Source organism: Pan paniscus, chromosome 9, assembly GCF_029289425.2.
Source record: "Pan paniscus chromosome 9, NHGRI_mPanPan1-v2.0_pri, whole genome shotgun sequence".
In the NCBI taxonomy this organism is placed as follows: Eukaryota; Metazoa; Chordata; class Mammalia; order Primates; family Hominidae; genus Pan; species Pan paniscus.
This window is the reverse complement of record NC_073258.2, coordinates 112,956,783-112,979,552: the sequence shown is the minus strand read 5'-3', so window position 1 is coordinate 112,979,552 and position 22,770 is coordinate 112,956,783. Positions and strand designations below refer to the sequence as shown.

Below are 22,770 nucleotides of genomic sequence, written 5' to 3'. Positions count from 1 at the left end.
AAACAAGAACACAGAACAGTCTTCTGTGCAAAGTAAGCAAATACTTTCTTGTGGATTTAGTCACGAGGAAAAGATCCCAGAGAAGAATGCCAAGCATATAGTAAGTTTAATAATCAGAACAAAATGGGATCAATTAGGAAAAACTATATACAGGAAATATTTTATATGATAGTTGATCCTTTTTATGCTGACTATTTTTTAGAGTTTAAAATATGATTATTCTGCAGTCTTCTGAGTTGAAATTATTCAAGTGCCCATCAGGTTCAGAAATTCAGAGGAGTATACTGAATAATTTACTGATATTCTATGATATGTTTAATGTGTTGTTCCTCACTAGCAATTCATAGTTCAATACGCTGTGCAAAATTGTAATGAACGATGTGCTCTAAAGCAGCATTTCCATCAATCTTTGTACGTGTATCCACAACAGATGCCTCACATGATTTGTGTGTCTAATTTTCACTGAATCCACTTATGCCTTCAGCACACCCAACAAGTAGTAATCAAGAGAGTTCAATCTATTAAATATATATATATATTGTCTCCAGACTTTGTGGTCACTTGAATTTTATTTCTTTAAGATTCACCTACTCGAAGTCACATAAGCATTTTAACCATGTATATTATACCAAGTAAAAATTAATACTAAAAATGAGGTAATGGAGAAAACAAAATTAGATTTCTTTTGCTTTCAAATAATCCCACACCAAAACATTTTGTGAAAATGAAGTGATTTTTAATTTATAAATAAAAGACTCTCTAAATGATTTTCAGGATGTATATTACAGGTTTAGTTTTAAATAGACTTAAATTTATAACAGGTCTTACAATGATTTCAATAAATAGGCACTCCAGAGCACAATGTGTACGTACAACAATCACGTGTTGACCTCTTAATATTCCAAGGGGATCAAAATCTTTTTCAAACACAGAAAGAAATTGGGCTTTGTGCAATGCTAACCCCAATAGCTATTCTCCTTTATAAACCACAATATTATTGTCAGTTTCGTATACTTTTACTTTATAAAGAACTCCTACAGGAAGAACTTTCTGGAGGTTGTCCCAGATATAAACAGCTACATTTTCAGTCGTGCTATAAGAAAAAAAAAACAAAAACAAAAAAATTCAAAATGCAAACAATAAAATTTCATGTTTAATATTTACAGAAAATAGAAATTCTAGTTTCGAAAGATTTCATTAAATTAAAACTTCAGAAATCACACAACAATCAAAGTATTCAAATCAATTCTTGTTTTACAATCCACATAAGGCAAGATACAGTGCCACCCACCTCACCACATCTGCAAAGTATGGCACATCCATATCCAGATTCTTATGATCAAGGGGCTGCATAATCGCCTCCTAGAGACAAAACCAAGGGAAAATATCATTGACTCCATTTACGACTCAAATTCCAAATTGTTCCACTTATGCCTCTAAACCTCACCTTATCACTTAGCCACTAACTAAATATTTGTAAGTACTAGATTTGAGTCTTACAAGGCAACTTTACAAAATTTCAAGTTGTAAAATAAAGTCAGGCCCAGCTGTCGGTAATGATTAGGAATCCTTGTTACTGAATAAAAAGAGGTGAGAAACCAAAAAGCAGAGAATTCCTGGCGCTTTCTCGCAACACAAGCCATTGTAATTCAGAATTCAGTTTAACACTTTGTGAATCCTGTCCAAACAGTTAGCACAAATATTTTTCCATAACACTGTCACACCTACGGAACAATGCCACAATATCATAAGGACAAAGATCCAGTGACTACTACATTTTATAAAGCAGACCTAGACTGAAATTATGTAAGTAGTTCTAAATTTTTGCTATGAGGAATAATTTAAGAATGATCTTGGGCTCATAGAAGGAAAAATATATATATGTAAAGACTATTACTCCCTAATGCTCGTGTATATTAACATAATGTTTTTCCTCATCATCAGCAAGGATTAAATTGCCTCATTCTTTCTAGGTTTTTGCTTTTAGCTATTGCAAAAAATCTAAGCATCTGTGAAAAAAAAAAAAGTAATTTTCCATAGGACGTAGTTTGAAGAAGGGTACATTAATAACAGTAACAGCAATCATTTCTTGAGAAAAATTAGAATCATACAAAAAGAGTAAGTCCTAGATCAAACAGTTGTTGAAATATATCCAATGAAGGGATGTTCCACATGAATAACAAGAAAACAGGCATCCTTGCTTCATCTTCAATCCCAGTTCCAGTCCCAATTTCTCCATTAAAGCCTCTTATGCAGGGCTTTTTGTTTTCTTTTGTTTTGTTTTTAGAGACAGGGTCTCTGTCATCCAGGCTGGAGTGCAAGTGGCATAATCATAGCTCACTGCAGCCTTGAACTCCTGGGCTCAAGCAATCCTCCCCCCACGGTAGAGCTCTAACTTTACTCTACATGCCATGATAAGCCACTTTTACTGATGAAAGTGTGTGGTGTCCTTCAGGCATACAAAAGCAGAAAACAGCATAGAGAAGCCCTCCTCCAGTATTTAGTCATATGTTGAGGCCTTTTATGTTGCTGTCTTGTCTCTTTTCTTTCTTTTCTTTTCTTTTCCTTTCTCTTTTTCTTTTTCTTTCTTTCCCCTCCCCTCTCCTCCCCTCCCCCTCCTCTTCTCCTGTCTCTGTCTCCCTCTCTCTCTCTCCCCGCCTGCCCCCCGACCCCTGCCCCATAAATGCATGCTGGCCCTATCTGTATAACTTTCCTAAAGTATTTTGAGCATAGTGCTGTTTCTTCATTCACTCATTCTTCTACTCATTTATTAAATCAACAGTTATTTAATAATATTCTTCACCTCCTAGAAAAAGTAATGTATACACTCTGTGGGCTACATCTCATTCATCTTTGTACACTTAGCTCAAAAACTGATGCAAAGTAGAGAAATTTGTTGAATATATGAATAAGTAATGTGAAAGAAGTAATCATTAATAATAACATCATTTTAATCAAGCAAATGTCAAATTTCAGAGCAAACCTAAGCTGCAAGTGAAATGACAGCATAATAAAACAGCTGGAAGGAAAGAAATCTACTCCCAGCTTTGCAAATGACTAGCCATATGACCTGGGGCAAGTCAGTTAACTGTTCAGCATCTCTCAATCTTAATCTATGGGGTGAAGAAGTTGGTCTGAATAATCTCCAAAGTCTCTTACAGTGCAAGAATTCTATAATGACACAATCAGTTAAGTTCTTCATTGAACACCTTGTGTGTTATCTCTATGAGGTACTGCTCTGGTGAGTTTATAATAAAGCTAGAATGAACAACACGGTGTGGTGTCTAAATCTATGATCAAAGGTACAAGGAATATTCAGAGAGGGAAGAGAAAGCTCCAAGGAGAAGGCCAGGAGCAGTAGCTCATGCCTGTAATTCCAGCACTTTGGGAGGTCAAGGCAGGAGGTGTTTGAGACCAGCCTGAACAACATAGTGAGACCACTACCTCTACCAAAAAGAAAAGTTTGCATTGGTTCTGTGCCTATTAAAAAAAAAAAAAGAAAGACAGTAAGCCTCAAGGAGAAAGCTATGTCTTAAAAGAAATGGAGAATTTGTTAACTGAAGGAAATCAGGATATTCCAACAAGGAATACAAGGTAAGCATGTTATATTTCCTCCCATCGCTGTAACACAACTGTGACTAATTTCCGTTAAGTCACCAAAACACCTTTAGAGGCCATGCGAGCAGTTCTTCCAACTATTCCCCAACACCCACATCCAGTTCTAATCACAAAGTCATGGAACCTTAGGAGATAACTGGTTGGGGAGGTAGATAGGGGGCCACCAAATATTACAGTTAGGGAATAGCACATAATAAGCACCCAACATGCCATTACCTCCATATATTTTTTGAGATCAGCCAGATTCATAACCATTCCCGTAGCAGGGTCAATCTAAAGAATAAACAAAGGTGAATATTACTGTGATAGGCTCTCCATATTAAACGGCTGGCAAATTATTAAAGGCAGTACAATGTGCAGAGACTGTGCCCACATTTGCACATTTGCCTTCATCCCAGAGATAATCATTGACCTCAGCATGGAAGCACCATGTACTTCAAGCATCCTTTTCATTGTATAGCCCTTCTACCTGTCCACATACAGCATATTAAAGACAACACTTTGGTAGAGGAGAGGCCTGGAATGGCGGCAGCTCACCACACACACATATACAAGGGCCAACAATGAAGCAATACCGACTGGAACAGTTTTCAACACAGAATCCACCACACTGGCTGAAAGAGAGCCCAGCAATCTGCAAAAACCACACAAATATTTTCTGCACATACCTCTCCATGTACTGTCACCACAACTATGGAAAGAAAACAAAATACAAAAAAAACAGCATGACTTTCAACAGATCAACATCCAAGCACAAGTTAGCAACATACAAGCACAAGTTGGCAACATAAATTATTAGATCTGTCCCCAAAAGCTAAACTTAAATATTTACCCCAAAACATCTGTTATTTTAGTTAAGATTTTTTTTTTAGCAACCAAAGCAAGACACAATCAAGACAAAGGAGCTTAGTAGGAATGTTGGCTAAGCAGAGGCACTCAGCCAAGGCTGAAAAGGGTGTAAATTCTGCTTATGTTAACGCACTAGGGAGCATCAAGATGCTGCTCAATCTCTGCCTGTAGAAGTAGAAAATGTCTTGCAGGTGTCCAGCTACACAGCAAGCTGGTCCAATACTGAGCAGTACCTTTCTGAACAAGCAATACTACTGGGCCTTAAATTCTTGTCCCCTTACTCACATGAATGTATACAAAGTCTAAAGTAATGCTTTGTAAATTAAAAAGTGCTTGTGAGAAGCATTTGAAAAATCTTGGCCAGGCGTGGTGGCTCAAGCCTGTAATCCCAGCACTTCGGGAGGCCGAGGCGGGCAGATCACCTGAAGTCTGGAGTTTGAGAGCAGCCTGGCCAACATGGTGAAACCCCATCTCTACTAAAAATACAAAAATTAGCCAGGCATAGTGGCGGGCGCCTGTAATCTCAGCTACTCGGGAGGCTGAGGCTGGAGAATCGCTCGAACCCGGGAGGTGGAGGTTGTAGTGACGGGAGATCACGCCATTCCAGCCTGGGCAAAAAGAACGGAACTCCATCTCAAAAAAAAAACAACAACAACAAAAAAAAACTTTATCAGTGCTTTACACATTAATAACTTTTATGAATTTATGTATTTTAGTTCTGTACAAATACCATTAGATATTACATGATAAGTGAGTACACTGATACTGAGATACCATAGATTAAGGAAGAGGCTGTAGCTAAACCAGTAATCCTAATCTCCTGACACCTTGTCTGTTTTTTTTTATGCCACCACACCACATACTGTTTTATACTCTACGACTTATGTACCTGTTTTTTAAGGCAGGCTGTACCTCAAAAAACCAAGTCTCTTATCCTTGAACAAATTACCTACTTTCTTGGAACACTGCTGGCAAAGCTTTAGACCAAACCTATTTTTCTGCCATACATTACATTCCTAGGCAACATTCCCCTTTTGTCAGTCATTATTTACTCAAAGAATAAAATCCAATTTTAACATTAGCCTCGGCCATACCTAATCAGAAAGAAACTTATTGTGTACTCTAGGACAAAGAAAAATGCTTTAAACCATTCATTGTTTTGGACTGTTTGTAAGAGTTGACATTGCAAGGTAAAACTTAACACACACCCAACCAAGACAACAGATCCTTTCATTCTGAACTCCCATTTAATTTCTCATTCAAGGCTCAAATCATTCACACTGTGTCCGTAAGTTTTCCCATTCTTTATGTCTACATTTGCTGAATACTCTTTCACCCTTATTGAAGGGCTGAAGTGTCATCAGTTTTTCTCTCACCTTTATAATTGTGCCCATGGCCATTTGGATTGTTGCATTTCCCAAACAGTTTCAAGTTTTCTTCATCACTTAGAAATTTACTGACCAAAAAAAAAAAAAAGTCAGCATGACACAAGTATCACATTCAAACCCCCTTCTCTGTTCCTTATATTTATTATTTGTACTGATCTTTGAAAAGTTTCCCAATTTATTACTTTAGCTCACCAAAGGGAGAGTCAGAAATCATGTTGATTTTATTACTTACGTATATGTCATAAACCATGGCATATTCCCTAATTAGAAGATTGTACCATACAAATTAGCACAAACAAACCTTAACTTCAACCCCCTTGTTCCACAGCAACTGATCTGCTCATGGGCCTTCCACTTTTCAATTCAACATTACTGAGTGCCTACAATGTAACAGGCAAGTGCTGAATGAAATAACAGCATATAATGATAAACATAGATGGTGATCCGCAAAGTGGCTTACTATCTCATTTCTCTCAGAAGCTAAACTACTCATCCAGAAAAAATAATTTAAAAAAATTACATGACCTGGTAAGTCTCCTATTTAGCAATCTTGCTTTATACTATGTCTCAACTACTGCCTCATGAGAACTTTACCAATCTGTTGAGGAATATTCAAAGCAGGTGAATTTTTAAAATTACAATCTTTGGCTGTCGTCTCAGAAAACAAATTGCTTAATGTTTATACTTATACCCATCCATTCAATTTTGCATCGTCTATGAGGCCTTACCACGCTCAGGTGTTTACGCTTCTTATTATACAACCCCTTTTTTTTGAGATCCTCTTTATTATTCCCCCCAATGTAGTTTGGATGTTTGTCCCCTCCAAATTTCATGTTGAAATGTGATCCCCAGTGTTGGAGATGGGGCCTAGTGGGAGATGTTTGGCTCATGGAAGTGGATCCCTTATGAATGGCTTGGTGCCCTCCCTGAAGCAATGAGTGAGTTCTCGCTCTATTAGTCAATGGGCGAGCTGGTTGTTAAAAAAAAGCCTGGCACCTCCTCTCCTCTCTCTTGCTCCCTCACTTGCCCTGTGAGTTGCCTGCTTGCTCGCCCTTCGCCTTCCACCATGAGTGGAAGGTCCCTGAGGCCTCAACAGAAGCAGATGCTGGTGCCATGCTTCTTGTACAGCCTGCAGAACCAAATAAACCTCTTTTCTTTATAAAATACCAGTCTCAGTATTCCTTTGTGGCAATGCAAAATGGAATAACACAACCCCACTTTCTCCTGCTCGGCCACTTCTTGTATTTAGAGTGCTAAAGTCTTTTGCACAAAATTTTCTCAGTGTACCCTCCACAAAATAGGCCAGATTGGAAACCCCATACAAGAGCACGAAACAAACCCTGGTTTAGCGAATGGAGGGATGAATCCTGTTAGATAGCAATGGTCATCCTCATTTCACAGACGACGATACGGAGGGCCAGAGGGTGGAGCTGGTTAGTGCGTGGTAAAATTCCTCAAAATCAACTCGTCAGTGCATGCAAGCAGTATGTAGGATCGGGATTCAAATCCCAACTATGCTGCTTCGGAAACTGAACGTCTGGGCTCATTTTTTTTTTTTTTTTTTTTTTTCTCCTAGCCACTAGACCACCAGGGACTGGGTTCATTCAGTCTTTGGTAAAAAAGGGGCTAAAATTTGCCTTGTAATTACATTAGATATGGTCGCCAATGCTCCTGGCATACAAGATTAGCTAACATTTACTGAGTGTCTACGCCGCGCCAGGTACTGTGTAACATAGGCGAGTTTAACACTGCTGAGTTTCACAGCAACCCTGTGGTCTACACCAAGGGACTCCTAGGGGCAGAGACGTTTCTTCGAGTCGCAGAACCGGGTGTGGGCCCCGCACCCAGACGTGGGCCATCGCCCTCCGCAGTCGGCTCCGTTAACCATCAAGCTCCCCCACCCCTCCAGGGCTGGGGACACTCCAGCCCCCATCAGGATGCTGGAGGCCGTCCGAAGCCCCATGAAGCCGACCAGCGCGCGTCGCCCCAGCAGCCCCCGCGCCCCTCCCGGGCCCGACGTCAGCACGCCCGCCGGCCCCGCCCCGGTGACGTTCCGGGGCCCGGCGCCCACCGCCCGCCGCTGTACCTGTGTGCACACCCTACCTGTACAATCGGTGGCTCGCGCTGAAGGAGATGCGGCGGGACACTTTTGCCTGGCAGCGACGGCCACCACCTGCCGTGCTCATCTTCCCGGCGCTGTCTGCGCTGCTCTGCCGGCACCTCCTCCCGCCGCGCGGCCGGCGCCTCCTCCCACCGCGCGGCCGGCGCCTCCTCCCACCGCGCGGCCGGCGCCTCCTCCCACCGCGCGGCCGGCGCCTCCTCCCACCGCGCGGCCGGCGCCTCCTCCCACCGCGCGGCCGGCGCCTCCTCCCACCGCGCGGCCGGCGCCTCCTCCCACCGCGGCTGCGCAGTGCGTGCCAGACGCGCCCCTAGGAAGTGCGACTCCGCTTGCGCTCTGGCCAGTCCCGGCCTCGGGAGACAGTTAAGGGTGTCTCTCGCTATCTGAATCTCTTCGGAGAGCAAGAGTTGGGATACCTAAGCATACCCTGGAGTGGTCAGGGTGGGTGGGGACCCTGTGTCCTTGATCTGTTTGCCCCGCCTGAGGTCACGCCACGTAGTTAGGGCCCGTCTGGGCACACTTTGGGTCCTGAGTGACCTCTCTGAGCCTCCTCTCCCACTCTCTCCTGTAAAGCTCCAGTGACTGGTGACTCAATCGGATGAACCCCAGGGCCACAGTCCGCTTTATAGACCAAAAGGAGCAGGAATTGAGCCAGGCGGGCGTGGTGACGCACTCCTGTAGCCCCAGCTATTGAGAAGGAGAGGGATCACTTCGGCCCAGGAGTCCAACCTGGGCAATAGAGCAAGACCCTCGTTTCTTTTTTTCTTTTTTCTTTTTTTTTTTAATTATTATTATACTTTAAGTTCTAGGGTACATGTGCACAACGTGCAGGTTACATAGGTATACATGTGTTATGTTGGTTTGCTGCACCCATCAACTCGTCATTTATATTAGGTATTTCTCCTAATGCTATCCCTCCCCCAGCCCCCTACTCCCTGACAGGCACCGGTGTGTGATGTTCCCCACCCTGTGTCCATGTGTTCTCATTGTTTGATTCCCACCTATGGGTGAGAACATGCAGTGTTTGGTTTTCTGTCCTTGTGATAGTTTGCTGAGAATGATGGTTTCCAGCTTCATCCATGTCCCTGCAAAGGACATGAATTCATCGTTTTTATGGCTGCATAGTAATCCATGGTGTACATGTGCCACATTTTCTTAATCCAGTCTATCATTGATGGACATTTGGGTTGGTTCCAAGTCTTTGCAATTGTGAATAGTGCCACAATAAACATACAGGTGCATGTGTCTTTAAAGTAGCATGATTTATAATCCTTTGGGTGTATACCCAGTAATGGGATGGCTGGGTCAAATGATATTTCTAGTTCTAGATCCTTGAGGAATCGTCACACTGTCTTCCACAATGGTTGAACTCATTTACACTCCCACCAACAGTGTAAAAGCATTCCTATTTCTCCACATCCTCTCCAACATCTGTTGTTTCCCAACTTTTTAATGATCGCCATTCTAACTGGTGTGAAATGGTATCTCATTGTGGTTTTGACTGGCATTTCTCTGATGGCCAGTGATGATGAGCATTTTTTCATGTGTCTGTTGGCTGCAGAAATGTCTTCTTTTGAGAAGTGTCTGTTCATATGCTTTGCCCACTTTTTGATGGGGTTGTTTGATTTTTTTTCTTATAAATTTGTTTAAGTTCTTTGTAGATTCTGGATATTAGCCCTTTGTCAGATGGGTAGATTGCAAAAATTTTCTCCCATTCTGTAGGTTGCCTGTTCACTCTGATGGTAGATTCTTTTGCCGTACAGAAGCTCTTTAGTTTAATTAGATCCCTTTTGTCTATTTTGGCTTTTGTTGCCATTGCTTTTGGTGTTGTAGTCATGAAGTCCTTGCCCATGCCTATGTCCTGAATGGCATTGCCTAGGCTTTCTTCTAGGGTTTTTATGGTTTTCGGTCTGATATTTAAGTCTTTAATCCATCTTGAGTTAATTTTTGTGTAAGGTGTAAGGAAGGGATCCAGTTTCAGCTTTCTACATGTGGCTAGCCAGTTTTCCTAGCACCATTTATTTAATAGGGAATCCTTTCCCCATTTCTTGTTTTTATCAGGTTTGTCTAAGATCAGATGGTTGTAGATGTGTGGTGTTATTTCTGAGGCCTCTGTTGTGTTCCGTTGGTGTATATATCTGTTTTGGTACCCATACCATGCTGTTTTTGTTACTGTAGCCTTGTAGTATAGTTCGAAGTCAGGTAGCGTGATGCCTCCAGCTTTGTTCTTTTTGCTTAGGATTAATACCATTTCTTTAAAAAAAATTTTTAAAGAGCAAGAATTTGAGAGCACAAATAGGACCACGTGACAACAGTCCTTTGGACTGTTGTGTAATGACTCTTACTAAGGGAAATTCTAAAGCCATTCTTATCCACAAGCATGTATGGACCCATTTATTACTCTGGGTTGGCATAGTGTGAATACAGACACCCCTAAACACATATTAGCAATTCTTCTGCCAGTGTAGACACATTGAGAGTGAAAGGATCTTGTTTCCTCACATCTACTCACAAGAGTAACCAAACTACACACAGTTCCCAGAATCATGTCACCTCTTGCTTCCATTCACTCTTTCACTAAATATTTATTGGGCATCTACTATGTGGCTGGCATTGTTCCAGGTACTGGAGAGGACAGCTCCACTCTATATGAGAAAAATCATCACTGTATATGATGAAAAGCAGGACAAGTCACTGATTAATAACAGACTTGGAAAAGTTTCCTGTAAAAAGAAAGATAAAATCATGGGGGCGATAGAAATAAGCTCAAATGGTGATTTCCCTCAAATATCTCCTATTTACAGCTATATATTCTGTTTGTTCTGCATTAAACTACTAACAGGTTATTTAGCAAACACTCTCCATACATTTTCAGATGTTTGTCTCATCTACCCCATTGTACTATAAAGAAAAAACTTCAAATAACATTTAGAGATTTTCGAGATAGAGACTGTTTAGTTCAATACTTTCACTTTACAGATAAGAAAATACAGCCACAGATAAGTGAATTACTATTGCGAGATCACTCAGAACAGAAACATTATTTCCCAGGTATGGACTGCCTCAGTGATAAATACTAACAGTCAGTGGTTGCACAAATAGTTGCTCATTCCAAAACCAGCTTAAAGAATCAAAATAAAGTGAAAGAGTAAGAGAAATTTCTGCAAAATTATTTTTATTAATAATACTTGTTTGTTTTAGTAAAATATTTCACTGCATTTGCAGAGTTGAAGTTTAACCTGTTTGGAAATAGGATTGTTGCACACGTATTGAGATGAGGTGTTTAGGATGGGACCTAATCCAACATGACTAATGTTCTTGTAGAAAGGGAAAACTTGGACTCAAAAACTGACACATACAGAGGGAAGATCATGTGAAGACACAGACAACACCATCTCCAAGCCCAGGAGAGGGAACTGGAACAGATCTTTCTTCAAAGCCCTCAGAAGGAAAAAACCAACTTTGATTTCAGACTTCTAGCTTCCAGAATTGTGAGACAATTCATTTCTGTTAAGACCCCTGTGGTACTTTGTTATGGCAGCCCTAGCAGACTAACACACTAACCAATAAGCAAATAACATTCCTCTTAACTTAGCTTTCAGTGCTTTGAGATCAACAGCCATTTAGGTATAGTTCTCCCTTCACTCTTGCAACATTTACTGGCTTGTGCTTGGCTGCGTTGTCTCAGAAGGCTAGCTTCTACTAAAAGATCCCATAAGGGCCCCTGGCCAGCCTTCCTGCCTCAACTCCCCTGCTGTCTCCAGGGGCAGGTGGCAGGCATGGGTACCTGCATTTCACTGGAGTGGGTTCTTGGATCTCTGAGGGGAAGGAACAGCAGAAGAGGCCCTGCTTCCTCACCCAAGATGCAGGTGGTTGGGGCCAGGAGTTTGGACCCTCCCGGTCTTGGGGGAATAGCTGGGTAATACCTGGTGTCTGAGCGATTCTCTGCAGACCCTTCCCCTCCTCAAGGACCACCCATCCTCCTTTCAGCCCCCTTAATGGGGGCCGGGCAGCTCTGGAGCCAGCCACAGAGTCTCTTACAGAAGCAAGGCCTGGAGTGGCCTGCACCAAGAAGCAGGGTCAGGGTTCGTGTGCTCCTCCTCCTGCCACAGGGGCCGCACATCCCATTGCCCCACTTCTGCTTTCTGTCTCCCTCTGTCTAGCTTCTAGGGCAGGAGCAGGCCCCACCTAGGGCTGCAGGCAGTCTGGCCTGTGCCAGCACGGGCTCCTGTGCCCACCAGCCTCACAGGTGCTGTGCTTTGTGCTCTTGGCTGCTGTGCTGGGACAGAATGGGATGCCAGGAAGAGAAGAAGAAGAAAGGGGGTGCAGTCTGAGGCCACCACCCTCCTTCCTATCTAAGGGAGGGCTGAAGACAAGGGGCTGGCATTCAGTGGGTAACAGAAAGGAGAGGCCCCTTGAAGCTGCTCAGTCAAAGGGCCCCTGTCCCTCCTTTTGCTCTCCCCAGGACTAAAGACCTGAAGGGGCTGGGTGTGGGGCTGGCTTTTAGAGTGTCAAGGTGAATATGTGGGAGCAGGGATCATGAATAACTCAGGGCAGTGAATGGCGCACCAAGGGCAGGGCTGTGTGTGGGAGGCTGCGGCCAAAATTGCCTCAGCTCCTCCCCCTCAGGCTGGGAGGATAGCACAGGCTGGGGGCTGGGGGTGGAGGGTCTCAGCTCTGCTGCCCCCACCCCAGTACTAGCCTAGCTTCCCAAGCTGGGGCTTAAAGGATAGTTGGCTTCCTGCCTCTCTCCTCTAAAACAGCAAGTCTGGGAAATCCTGGGGCGAGTGGAGTCAACCCACACCCCAGTTGCTGGCAGAGACTGAGACTAAAGCATCACTTAATAAATACCCCCAAGCCCCCCCACCAAAAAAAAGATCCCATAACGTACTCCAATGGACATATATTGGCAAGGTAGGCCCCATATCTATCACCTTCCGGTCCTCATTCACTTATTAAGTTAAAAAAAAAAGTGTTTAGTTAACATCTAATGAATGCCAAGTGCACTGCTAAGTGCCAGGGGCGCAGTATGAATAATAAACACGTTTCCTGTCCTCATACAGTTCAAGCTAGTGAGGGAGCTAAACACAGAAATAAATCATGACAAACTAAAAAAAAAAAAAAAAACACTAATTCTCCCTCAGGAAGTAAAAGAAGGCTTCAAAGAAGAGATGACTTTTGAGCTGGATTTTAAGATTCACCAGGTAGATAAGGGAATTCCAGGAAGAGAATGTAAGCAAAGGAAATGTGGAAAAGTACAGCTTGTTTACTGCATATTGATGAGTTCTTGGCTACAATGGGGAGATAGGTGAGAGGTAAGATTGGAAACATTGATTGGGGACCAAATTATTGAAAGGCCTTGAATGTCATTTAAGTATAAACGAAAGGAGGTTTCACCCCCTTATCTCCCTTGTAGCTCCCCACAAAAAGGGAATTTTCATCTGCTTAAATCACATTTCCAGGCACTGGTTGGGCCTTGTTGACTCACAGGCAGGCCTACAATGTGTTAAAAGTACCACACATGGTGTTGCTTACTCTCCAGAGCTATGCTCAGAGGAAAAAAAAAAATCAAGCCAAAGCTCTCCCCTACTCCCACCCTGCCCCAAGGAGGCCTAGCTGGCTGGTTCATATGTTTTTCTACTGCTTGCCTCCTGTGGAGGACCCAACCTGCCCATTTGCCTCTTCCTTTTCCCCTCAATTGTGCACCACTTACTCCCTTTCCTTGAATCCTCAGACACTGGCTAGTGGTAAGAGTTGGGCTCAGGCAGAGGAAGAGGCCCAGCCTATGCTTTGGGCCTTGGTCATATGCTCACTCAATTTTACCAGAACTTTCTCCCTTGGATTACCAGGCATATATGCCTAGATTATAACATGCCACTGATCCTTTTTTGTGTTCTCCTTCAAGAAACAGAGAGCAGAGCAGAGCCAAGGCAGAATTCAGGTATCCTTAGGTCAAAATCTTATGATTATACTGCTATCCTTCATATGTCTGAACTTCATTCCCTGTGTATTAAGATAGAGATTTATAAACAGAGGAAAGATGTGACAGATCTATGGACTTGCCAGAGGTCATCCAGAGTCTCCTTCACCCTTCAGATCTAGGAAGATCAATCAAATCTCCATGTTTTGTCTGAGGAAGTACAATGAATGCCTTTTCAGGGACTTCTGTGAAAGGAAACACTGGGGGACTTACACTCTCATGGTTACCTGAGGCTCTTTGCTCCTGCATCTGCTGCATTAGTTCTGTTTAGGCATCTTCTTGCCATTCTAAACCTGATGCTGTGTTCTGCATCTCACAAACCCAGACATGGAACTCAGCCCTTTTACTTTATTGCCACAGTGCAAAGCTCCACGCATGGCATTTGCATGTATGGAACACATTACTAAAGAAGATGGGGTCTGTGAAGTTTGAAGTGACTCTTAAGGAAAATTAGACAGGAAACTATGTTAGTCCAGGACGGTGCAGAGAGCCTAACCATGAGTTCACAGGTGCCACATATTGTATGTCTGGGGGTCTTCTCCAGAGCATTCACCATGTAGAAGGAGCATAAACAGTTTAACTGGTCCTGGAATGGAGTTCAGCGGAGGGAAGGGAGTGTAACTGAAGGAAAAGGGAACAAGGGATTTTGGGGGTGTTGGCAAGAGTGTCTAAGTGACAGACCTTGCCTGCCTACGGCTGTTGGTAAGATCAGGCAGGGTTTAGAAATGTGAAGATTATATGGTCTCTAGTGCCACCTGCTGTCCAATTAAATGAAGCACTACTGGCTTGTCATCCATCCCTGAGAACTATACACGTAGAGATTAGAATAAATGCCTGATTTTAGTGATGTTCCTCAAAATAAGCTCCCAAAGCCGAGCTGAGGGTGGGGTGGGGGTAGTGGGTGGTCCATAGGAGGGTTGTGCAATTGCAGTAGCATCTGCTGTGGACAGCAGAGAAAAAAACAGTTTAGAAGAAGCCTCCATGCAGGATATAGCCAGCTTCCTGTCTTCTGAGTACCTTAGGACCAATGGTAACAGGCAGACTGTGATGGAAAGAACAAGGTGCTTTTCAGATTTATATTAAAAGTCTACTATCTATGATCATTTGTATTTCTTCTCCTAGGACCTCTGTCATCCACCTATCCGATGATGGTAATTGACAGAGCAGGAGCATCTTTATTTTGGACAAACTGCCACTTTAAGTTCCAGCTCCCTTTCTAGCCTCATGCATTTCAAGGAAATCACTTCTCTTCTAACTACAAGCAAACAGAAAAAGCAGACAGTAAAACACAAATAAAACAGCACGGGCACAGAGGGAAGTAGGGGGAAAGTCTCTTGGGTAACTGCCAAATTTCACCCTCATATAATGGGCCCCAGTGAAACAGTGGGCCTTAATAAGGACATTCCTCTCCCTTCAGGTGCACTAAGATAGGGAAGCTAAAAGCAGACTTTGGGGGGTATGCCTGCAGCTGCAAAAAAATATGTATGGGAACAAACACACAACTCTCCCTCCCAAATAAACACAACAAAGAAACACAGAAGCAGTCCAAGCCTCTAATAAACTCTCCCACCCTGAATCCTTAAAAACTCTTAGTCTGTAAAAAAGTGTGCCTCTAATCTAACTCAGCCAAAAGGCTCCTCTCGGGTTTGTTTTTTCTAAAATAAACCTGTCTTAACTGGCAAGCCACCTTTCATGTTTCTTTCCTCTTTCTTTAATTCTTGCAGTAATGACCAAAATACATGAATTTTTATTTCATGTATTCTTATTATTACCTAGAGGAAGATATATCCAATAAATGAAATTTAAAACCCTCTTCAAAAGGTTGTATCAATACTTTCTTAATTATTTCAAGTAAGAGCCCTAAAAATATATATATATATAACCATAGTTATATTATGAATTCTGCTTTGTGGTGTTTTTTCTTAAGAAACATGAGTGCCAAAGTTTTATTTGTTCATTTCTTACATTTGAAATACTCTTCGATGACATCCTTGACTTAAGATTCTTTGACCTAGTCCTTAACTACTGCACAACTGCAGCCAACCACTTTTCGGGGGTTTCCCTCTCAGTTTTACAGAGGCCTACCCATTCCCCTTGTTTCTTGTTGTCATCAACCTTAATTAGGGTGAGTTGGTGTTCAGCACCATGGGACTCCACCAACTTGACATACATAGGCTCATTGCAGTTGGGTGCAGGCAGACAAAAGTGGGCTTGGTGCTTGTCTAACGCTTTGGCAGCTTCACAAATTGCACATGCTAGGCCATGATGAGTGAGGGCAGTCTTCCGCACCTCTTATAAAGTAGTGTTAATGGCCATGACACCTCCAGCAGCAATGCCTCCATTGGTCATGATGGTGTATTAAGGGTAAAACTGAAGCTTGTATGCACTCGAGCCTCTGCCATGGCGTGACTTGGCAGTGGCAAGGAAATAGTGAATTCTGTTTTTAACAGAAATTTTTAAACTAAATGTCTATTTGGGACATTGGTTTGGGAGGTACGGTGCCCTTTATGCTCTGTCTTTTGTATAGAGTACATTCTTTGTTTTTCTTTTTATTTTTATTTTAGATTCTGGGGTACATGTGCAGGCTTGTTACATGAGTATATTGTGTGCTGCTGAGGTTTGGACTTCTAACGAACCCATCACCCAAATAGGGAACATAGTATTCAATAGGTAGCTTTTTAACCCCTGCCCCTCTTCCTCCTTGCCCCCCTTTTGGAGTCCTCAGTGTTTATTTCTCCAGTCTTTATGTCCAAGTGCACATTTATTTTAAACCTAGTTTCCAGACCTTATGGTTGTCCCATCAGATGGGTATGAAGGTACCATGGAACCCATAAGGCATCTGCACAGGTACCTCTGCTCGGCCCAACTCTTCAAAGTTCTTGGCATCCAAAACTAGGAGAAAATTGCTTTCATTCTAGAAAAGAAAAGACAATATTGAAAATTATCTTTTTTTCATCAAAAATTTGCCTGTCTCCTCCACTAAGCTGTAAAATTCCTAATGGAGAGAACATGTTGGTCAGGCACAGTGGCTCACACCTGTAATCCTAGCACTTTGGGAGGCCGAGGTGGGTGGATTGCTTGAGATCATGGTTGAAGACCAGCCTCGGCAACACGGCAAAACCCCATCTCTATAAAAAATACAAAAATTAACCAGGCGTGGTGGTGCACACCTGTAGTACCAGCTACTCAGAGGCTGAGGCAGGAGGATCGCTTGAGCCTGGGAGGCAGAGGTTGCAGTAGGCTGAGATTGTGCCACTCCACTCCAACCTGGGTGACGGAGCGAGACCCTGTCTTTAAAAAAAAAAAGAAAAGAAAAGAAAAGAGAGAGAGAAAGAAAGAGCAAGACCATGTCTTACACATCTTCATATCTCTCCCCAGAACCTAGCACAGTGCCTCACCTATACACTCACAAATTGTTTCCTCAGTTGCTGAACTGGACTGGAAAGGATATCATGGCTAAAGAAGTTCATACCTACAACAAAGAAATTAAGTTGTTTCTATCAATCACCTTCACAGAATTTCTTTGAGTTTAATATTTTTGCTTGTGCCTTTCCAATCTTCTAAAAGACAGAAACTCTTTCTTCCAAGTTAGAAATGCCTCCATTTTGTGTTACTTTGGAGCTGTTCAAAGGCCAGCATTGCAAGGCAGATTGAGATCTGCCAAATCTAATTCCAGGAATGGCAAGTGCATGGCATGAGGACAAAGTCCTCCTAAAGCCCATGGCAGATATCGCTAATTGATCACAGCCTTTCTTACTGAACCCTTAAAAGGCCTCAGAGCCCTGCACCCCAGGCAGCCACTAATAATTAATCAAAGTTGATACTCAAAGTGAACCTATTTGCCATAAGATTGCCCTAGACAAGAAGTCAGATAGTGCATAGTGTTATTGGGACACTGGACCAGGACTGATGACATTGGACTTGGAGGTCAGTTCATTGAAATTGGCAGCACACATGATGATATAAACATTAGACTGGAAGTCAAAAGACTTGGATTTAAATACTGGCTTTACCACCAGGAGATCTGATGCAAGTCTACTTCAACTTCTTTACTTTACAAATTCCACATGTATAAAATGGTATCCCACAAAGTTGTTTTGATAACTAAATATGTGTAAGTAGTTCGTAAATAACAAATTCCTTTGCAAATACAAATTGTTATTATGGTCTTCCAAACAGAACTTTAAAACAATAAAATATGGATTGAGATAAAAGGGTATGTAAATAGTAAGGAGGGGAAGAGAAGGGAAAGGGAATCAAAGTAAACTATCGACAGATGAGTGTGCATCCTTGATTTATCAGATGACTCAGTGCTACTTTTCTTTCTGACTGGTGATAGGGAAATATATTTACCTGGTTGGGAGTGATCACCACAGAAAGAATAACCCCACCATCTTCTTCATTGGTTCCTGGTGCTGGAACAAAAACAGGTTCTGAGGGATAAAAGCCATCTTCTCTCCAAACCTGCAAGTCCCAAAAAAAGCATTTGATAAAAGGCAAGTAGTAAGTAGGGAGCTTTCTATGGCTTTTGTCACTCCAAGCATGAATTTGGCTGTGATGTAGTTTGGATGTGTGTCCCCTCCAAAGCTCATGCTGAAGTGCTGAGCCCAGTGCTGAAGGTGGGGCCTACTGGGAAGTGCTGGGTGATGGGGGCCAGTCCCTCATGAATAGCTTAGCACCATCCCCTTGGTGATAAGTGAGCTCTCACTCTATTAGTTCGTCTGAGAGGTAGTTGTTTTAAAGGAGCATGGCACCTCCTCCTCTCTGTCTTGCTCCTACTCTCTCACCATGTGACATGAGGCTCCCTCTTTGCCTTCTGCCATGATTCTAAGCTTTCTGAGGCCTCATCAGAAGCTGAGCAGATGCTGGTACCATGCTGGTACATCCCACAGAACTATGAGCCAAATAAGCCTCTTTTCTTTTTCCTTTTTTTTTGTTTTGTTTTGTTTTGTTTTGTTTTGTTTTTTGAGACAGAATCTCGCACTGTTGCCAGGCTGGAGTGCAGTGGCGCAATTTCAGCTCACTGCAACCTCTACCTCCCGGGTTCAAGTGATTCTCCTGGCTCAGCCTCCCAATTAGCTGGGATTACAGGCATGTGCCACCACGCCCAGCTAATTTTTGTATTTTTAGTAGAGACAGGGTTTCACCATGTTGGCCAGGATGGTCTTGATCTCCTGACCTTGTGATACACCCCCCTCGGCCTCCCAAAGTGCTGAGATGACAGGCGTGAGCCACCACACCCAGCCTAAACCTCTTTTCTTTATAAATTATCCAGCCTCGGGGATTTCTTTATAACAACACAGAACAGACTAACACAGGCTGTCAATAGAATATTCCAAAAGTAAAAGAATCAGGCCTACTGAGTTGAATATGGGAGAAAGAGAGGGAGTCTTTGCAGTCCCAGATTCCATCACCATCAAACACAATTTGTGTAACTATAATTTGCCATCAACTTTAAATATAGGTGTCCCAACAACCCTAACCCCACAATTGCTCCCAAAATAACATCAAAATCAAACATAGAATTATTTTGCTGGGCCTGGGGTCAATTTGGATTCCCTAGAAGGAACATACCCCTAACTTAGATGATTTCATAGTTCTCAAATAAAAGAAAATGGCTCAGCTGCTTAAATACTGAAGAATCTTAAGAGCTACTTTAAATAAAACAAACTAATTCAAAGGGAAGAACAGGTCTCTGAAAAGTTCAAAAAGGAAAGAGTTTTTCATCACCTTCAGTGTCTTATTCACCACATCAACCTTGATCAGAGAATCCCCCACTAAATGCCGAAAGCCACAGCCATAAAAGAAATGATACTTTTTGCCACTGAATCGATCATAGTAGATCTGAGGAAATTCAATGCCTCCTTCCTTTTCTAGGTCCTCCTGATGTAGATTTTCATGAGAGCACCAGATCTAAAAGAGATTTCAAAAGGATTTGTAGTGGTTTCTTAATTCTTATTTTCCTCTTATGTAGGTCAGTGAGGAGCCTCATACCCTATAAAGGTTTGTGACAGGGTTTGGGAACTGAGGTTCTATGTCATTTTTTAATATTGTTCCTCTTTCCATCATATGTGTGGATGCATAATGATTATCAAGTTTTATTAATAAGCTGTCAAATGACATAGGAGGTGGAGATATGCTTTTTATTCTTCTAAAGCTAAGGCATTGACAGCTACACAATGATAGGCCTGTGCTAAGCACATATTATCTAAAAGGTGGGGATTGCGGCTGGACGCGGTGGCTCAAGCCTGTAATCCCAGCACTTTGGGAGGCTGAGGTGGGCGGATTACCTGAGGTCAGGAGTTCGAGACTAGCCTGGCCAACATGGCAAAACCCCATCTCAACTAAAAATACAAATACATTAGCCGGGCGTGGTGACAGGTGCCTGTAATCCCAGCTACTCGAGAGGCTGAGGCAGGAGAATTGCTTGAACCCAGGAGGCAGAGGCTGCAGTGAGCCGAGATAGCACCACTGCACTCCAGTCTGGGCGCCAGAGCGAGACTCCATCTCAAAAAATAAACATAAATAAAAAATAAAAGGTGGGGATTGCTAATGCCAAGCTCAAATGAATAGACATTCCACAACCATTAGACAGTTCCATATCTCTGTTTCAAAGCACAGGAAGGATAGATAAACACTGTGTTCATTCCCACTGTTTCTGCAATTCTTGTGCAAGCGATGTTACATAACCTTACCCTGCTCGGATGAATGTTATAAAAGTTATTGGGTACCAGACATTTTGGAAAACAGCTAAAGAATAAAGTAACACCATTAAAGTTCAAAGTCTTAGTCTAATGTCTGTTCATAGCATACCGTTCCATCAGCCTGTTTCACAGCACTGGCTGAAGTATAGGACAATGGACTCAGGTTGTCTCCCTCAGGGGCATTCAAACTGACATTTAAAGGCAAAACAAACCTTCGAGGGAAAGATTTGGCTGCTGAATTATGGACCTGTTTGGGAAGAAGAAAGAGATGAAAATTGTCATTCATATGGTAACAGTATGTCCCAATAATTTAGATCCAGTCAACATCATTGGCATTCCTAAATATTTAAATAAATGATAATTTCCATTCATTCATCTACTTAATATTTGTTGAGTACCTACTATAGCCCAAGCAGTTTTAGACACTGGAGATACAGTCATGAATAAAGCAAAGTCTTTGGCCTCATATAATTTATATTCTAGTGGAGGAATGATAATAAAGAAATTTAAAAATTATAAAATATTTGTGGCCAGGTGCGGTGGCTCATTCCTGTAATCCCAGCACTTTGGGAGGCCAAGGCAGGCGGATCACCTGAGGTCTAGAGTTCAAGACCAGCCTGACCAACATGGAGAAACCCTGTCTTTACTAAAAATACAAAATTAGCCGGGCATGGTGGCTCATGCCTCTAATCCCAGCTACTCGGGAGGCTGGGGCAGGAGAATCGCTTGAACCTGGAAGGTGGAAGTTGCGGTGAGCCGAGATCATGCCATTGCACTCCAGCCTGGGCAACAAGAGTGAAACTCCGTCACAAAAAAAAAAAAAAAAAAAAAAAAAAAAAAAGTTATTTAATTAGCATCAAATAAACAAATGATTATATAACAAAGAGTAAGAAACTAGAGAGTAACAAAGGGTGCTTTCCTTCTTCAGATTTGATCAGGTAGACCTCTGTGTGGAAAAGGATCAACTTAGTAGGCCTGGGTTGCTCAAACCCTGCACTATTTCAAGAAAGACTTGTTTTCATGACTGACCTTGGGCTGGTTGCTGGGAACTGAGCTCTTGGGATGTTCTGTCTGATAAGAGTGTTCTTGCATGTGCCAGTCCTTAAGTGACTCTGCAGTAGTTTGTCCAGATAGTTTATGCTAACAATGTGATTTATAATGAACACCTCCATTCCCTTGAGGATCTGGAACATCAGTAACTGAGGGTCATCATGTAAGGGTTTTATGCTTATATGATTCATCCCCAATAAAAACCCTGGACAAGCAGGCTTGGGTGGGTTTCTTTGGCAGACAACATTTTACACATGTTGTCACTAGTTCCTGGAGGAATTAAGCAAGTCCATTGTGACTCTACTGGGAAAGGACTCTTGGAAGCATGTACCTGGTTTCCTCTAGACTTCATCTCATGTGCCTTTTCCTTTTGCTTATTTTGCTTTGTATCCTTTTGCTGTAATCATGAGTCATGAGTATGACTATATAGAGTCTTTTTAAAAATTTTTAATAAAGATGGTATCTCACTATGTTGCCCAGGCTTGTCTTGAACTCCTGGGCTCAAGCAGTCCTCCTGCCTTGGGCTCCCAAAGTGCTGGAATTACAGGCGTGAGCTACCTCGCCTGACCTATTTTGAGTCTTATGAATCCTCCTAATGAATTATCAAACCTAGGGGTGATCCTGGGAACTCCCAACACAGCTTCTCAGTAGAGATGATGTTTAAGCAGGAGACCCAAATAAAGTAAGTGTGTTTTTCCTGACAGTAAGTGCTTTAAGCCCATTTTCCTCTCTGAAATACTGTAGGATGGAGAACAAACTGCACCATTTCCTCCCATATACCTAGTCTATATGATCTCTGTAGCATGCAGAAATATTTTTAGTGAGTAAAGATTTAGTGCTATTCTTAAGATTCATAAAGAGTTATTAGCTTTTTTTTTATAAAAGGTCACCATGACTTCAGAAGTTACCAACTTTTTAAAAATGACTTTTAATTATATTTACAATTGTTTTCTCTTGCAAAACCATAGCTAACACAAAAGACGCTTCAAATAATGGTAGATTACATCATATGGATCAACTACCCCATTGAAAACAACTAGAAATTATGGACAAAATGTTTAA

At 42.2% G+C, this 22,770-nt stretch overlaps 2 protein-coding genes and 1 pseudogene across 12 annotated transcripts in view; all 3 read right to left on the bottom strand.

Moving 5' to 3' along the window:
- Positions 1 to 714: 714 nt before the first annotated feature.
- PTS (6-pyruvoyltetrahydropterin synthase) lies at positions 715 to 8,169 on the bottom strand. Its single transcript, XM_003805448.6, has 6 exons — positions 7,959 to 8,169; positions 5,844 to 5,923; positions 4,287 to 4,309; positions 3,835 to 3,891; positions 1,292 to 1,362; positions 715 to 1,093 (listed from the first exon to the last, which is right to left on the bottom strand). The coding sequence occupies exons 1-6, from the start codon at positions 8,039 to 8,041 to the stop codon at positions 970 to 972; spliced, it is 438 nt and encodes a 145-aa protein (XP_003805496.1). The 5' UTR covers positions 8,042 to 8,169; the 3' UTR covers positions 715 to 969.
- A 76-nt stretch (positions 8,170 to 8,245) lies between these two features.
- The window catches only part of BCO2 (beta-carotene oxygenase 2), a 50,891-nt gene continuing 36,366 nt past the window's right edge, over positions 8,246 to 22,770 (bottom strand). For 3 of the 11 annotated variants that reach the window (XM_063608780.1, XM_063608782.1, XM_055094829.2), the window contains 4 exons: positions 20,768 to 20,905; positions 19,685 to 19,867; positions 18,308 to 18,418; positions 15,906 to 16,868 (listed from right to left, as the gene is read on the bottom strand). In XM_063608780.1, the coding sequence (XP_063464850.1) occupies positions 16,755 to 16,868; positions 18,308 to 18,418; positions 19,685 to 19,867; positions 20,768 to 20,905 (546 nt within the window). In that variant the 3' untranslated portion in view covers positions 15,906 to 16,754. Of the gene's footprint in view, positions 10,698 to 10,909; positions 14,997 to 15,905; positions 16,869 to 16,990; positions 17,083 to 17,124; positions 17,246 to 18,307; positions 18,419 to 19,684; positions 19,868 to 20,767; positions 20,906 to 22,770 lie in introns of those variants that run through there. The other 8 variants (XM_063608775.1, XM_063608781.1, XM_063608776.1 and 5 more) reach the window with 7 other exon arrangements.
- LOC106635308 (small ribosomal subunit protein eS12-like) lies at positions 15,909 to 16,303 on the bottom strand (annotated as a pseudogene).

Excerpts from the sequence above, each read along its gene's own strand:
- PTS (XM_003805448.6), bottom strand. The coding sequence starts at position 8,041 with ATGAGCACGGCAGGTGGTGGCCGTCGCTGCCAGGCAAAAGTGTCCCGC. Across the intron at positions 5,924-7,958 it reads GCGAGCCACCGATTGTACAG|TAAATTTCTAAGTGATGAAG; the intron begins GTAGGGTGTGCA and ends TTTTTTGGTCAG. Across the intron at positions 1,363-3,834 it reads ATCTCAAAAAATATATGGAG|GAGGCGATTATGCAGCCCCT; the intron begins GTAATGGCATGT and ends TTTTGTCTCTAG.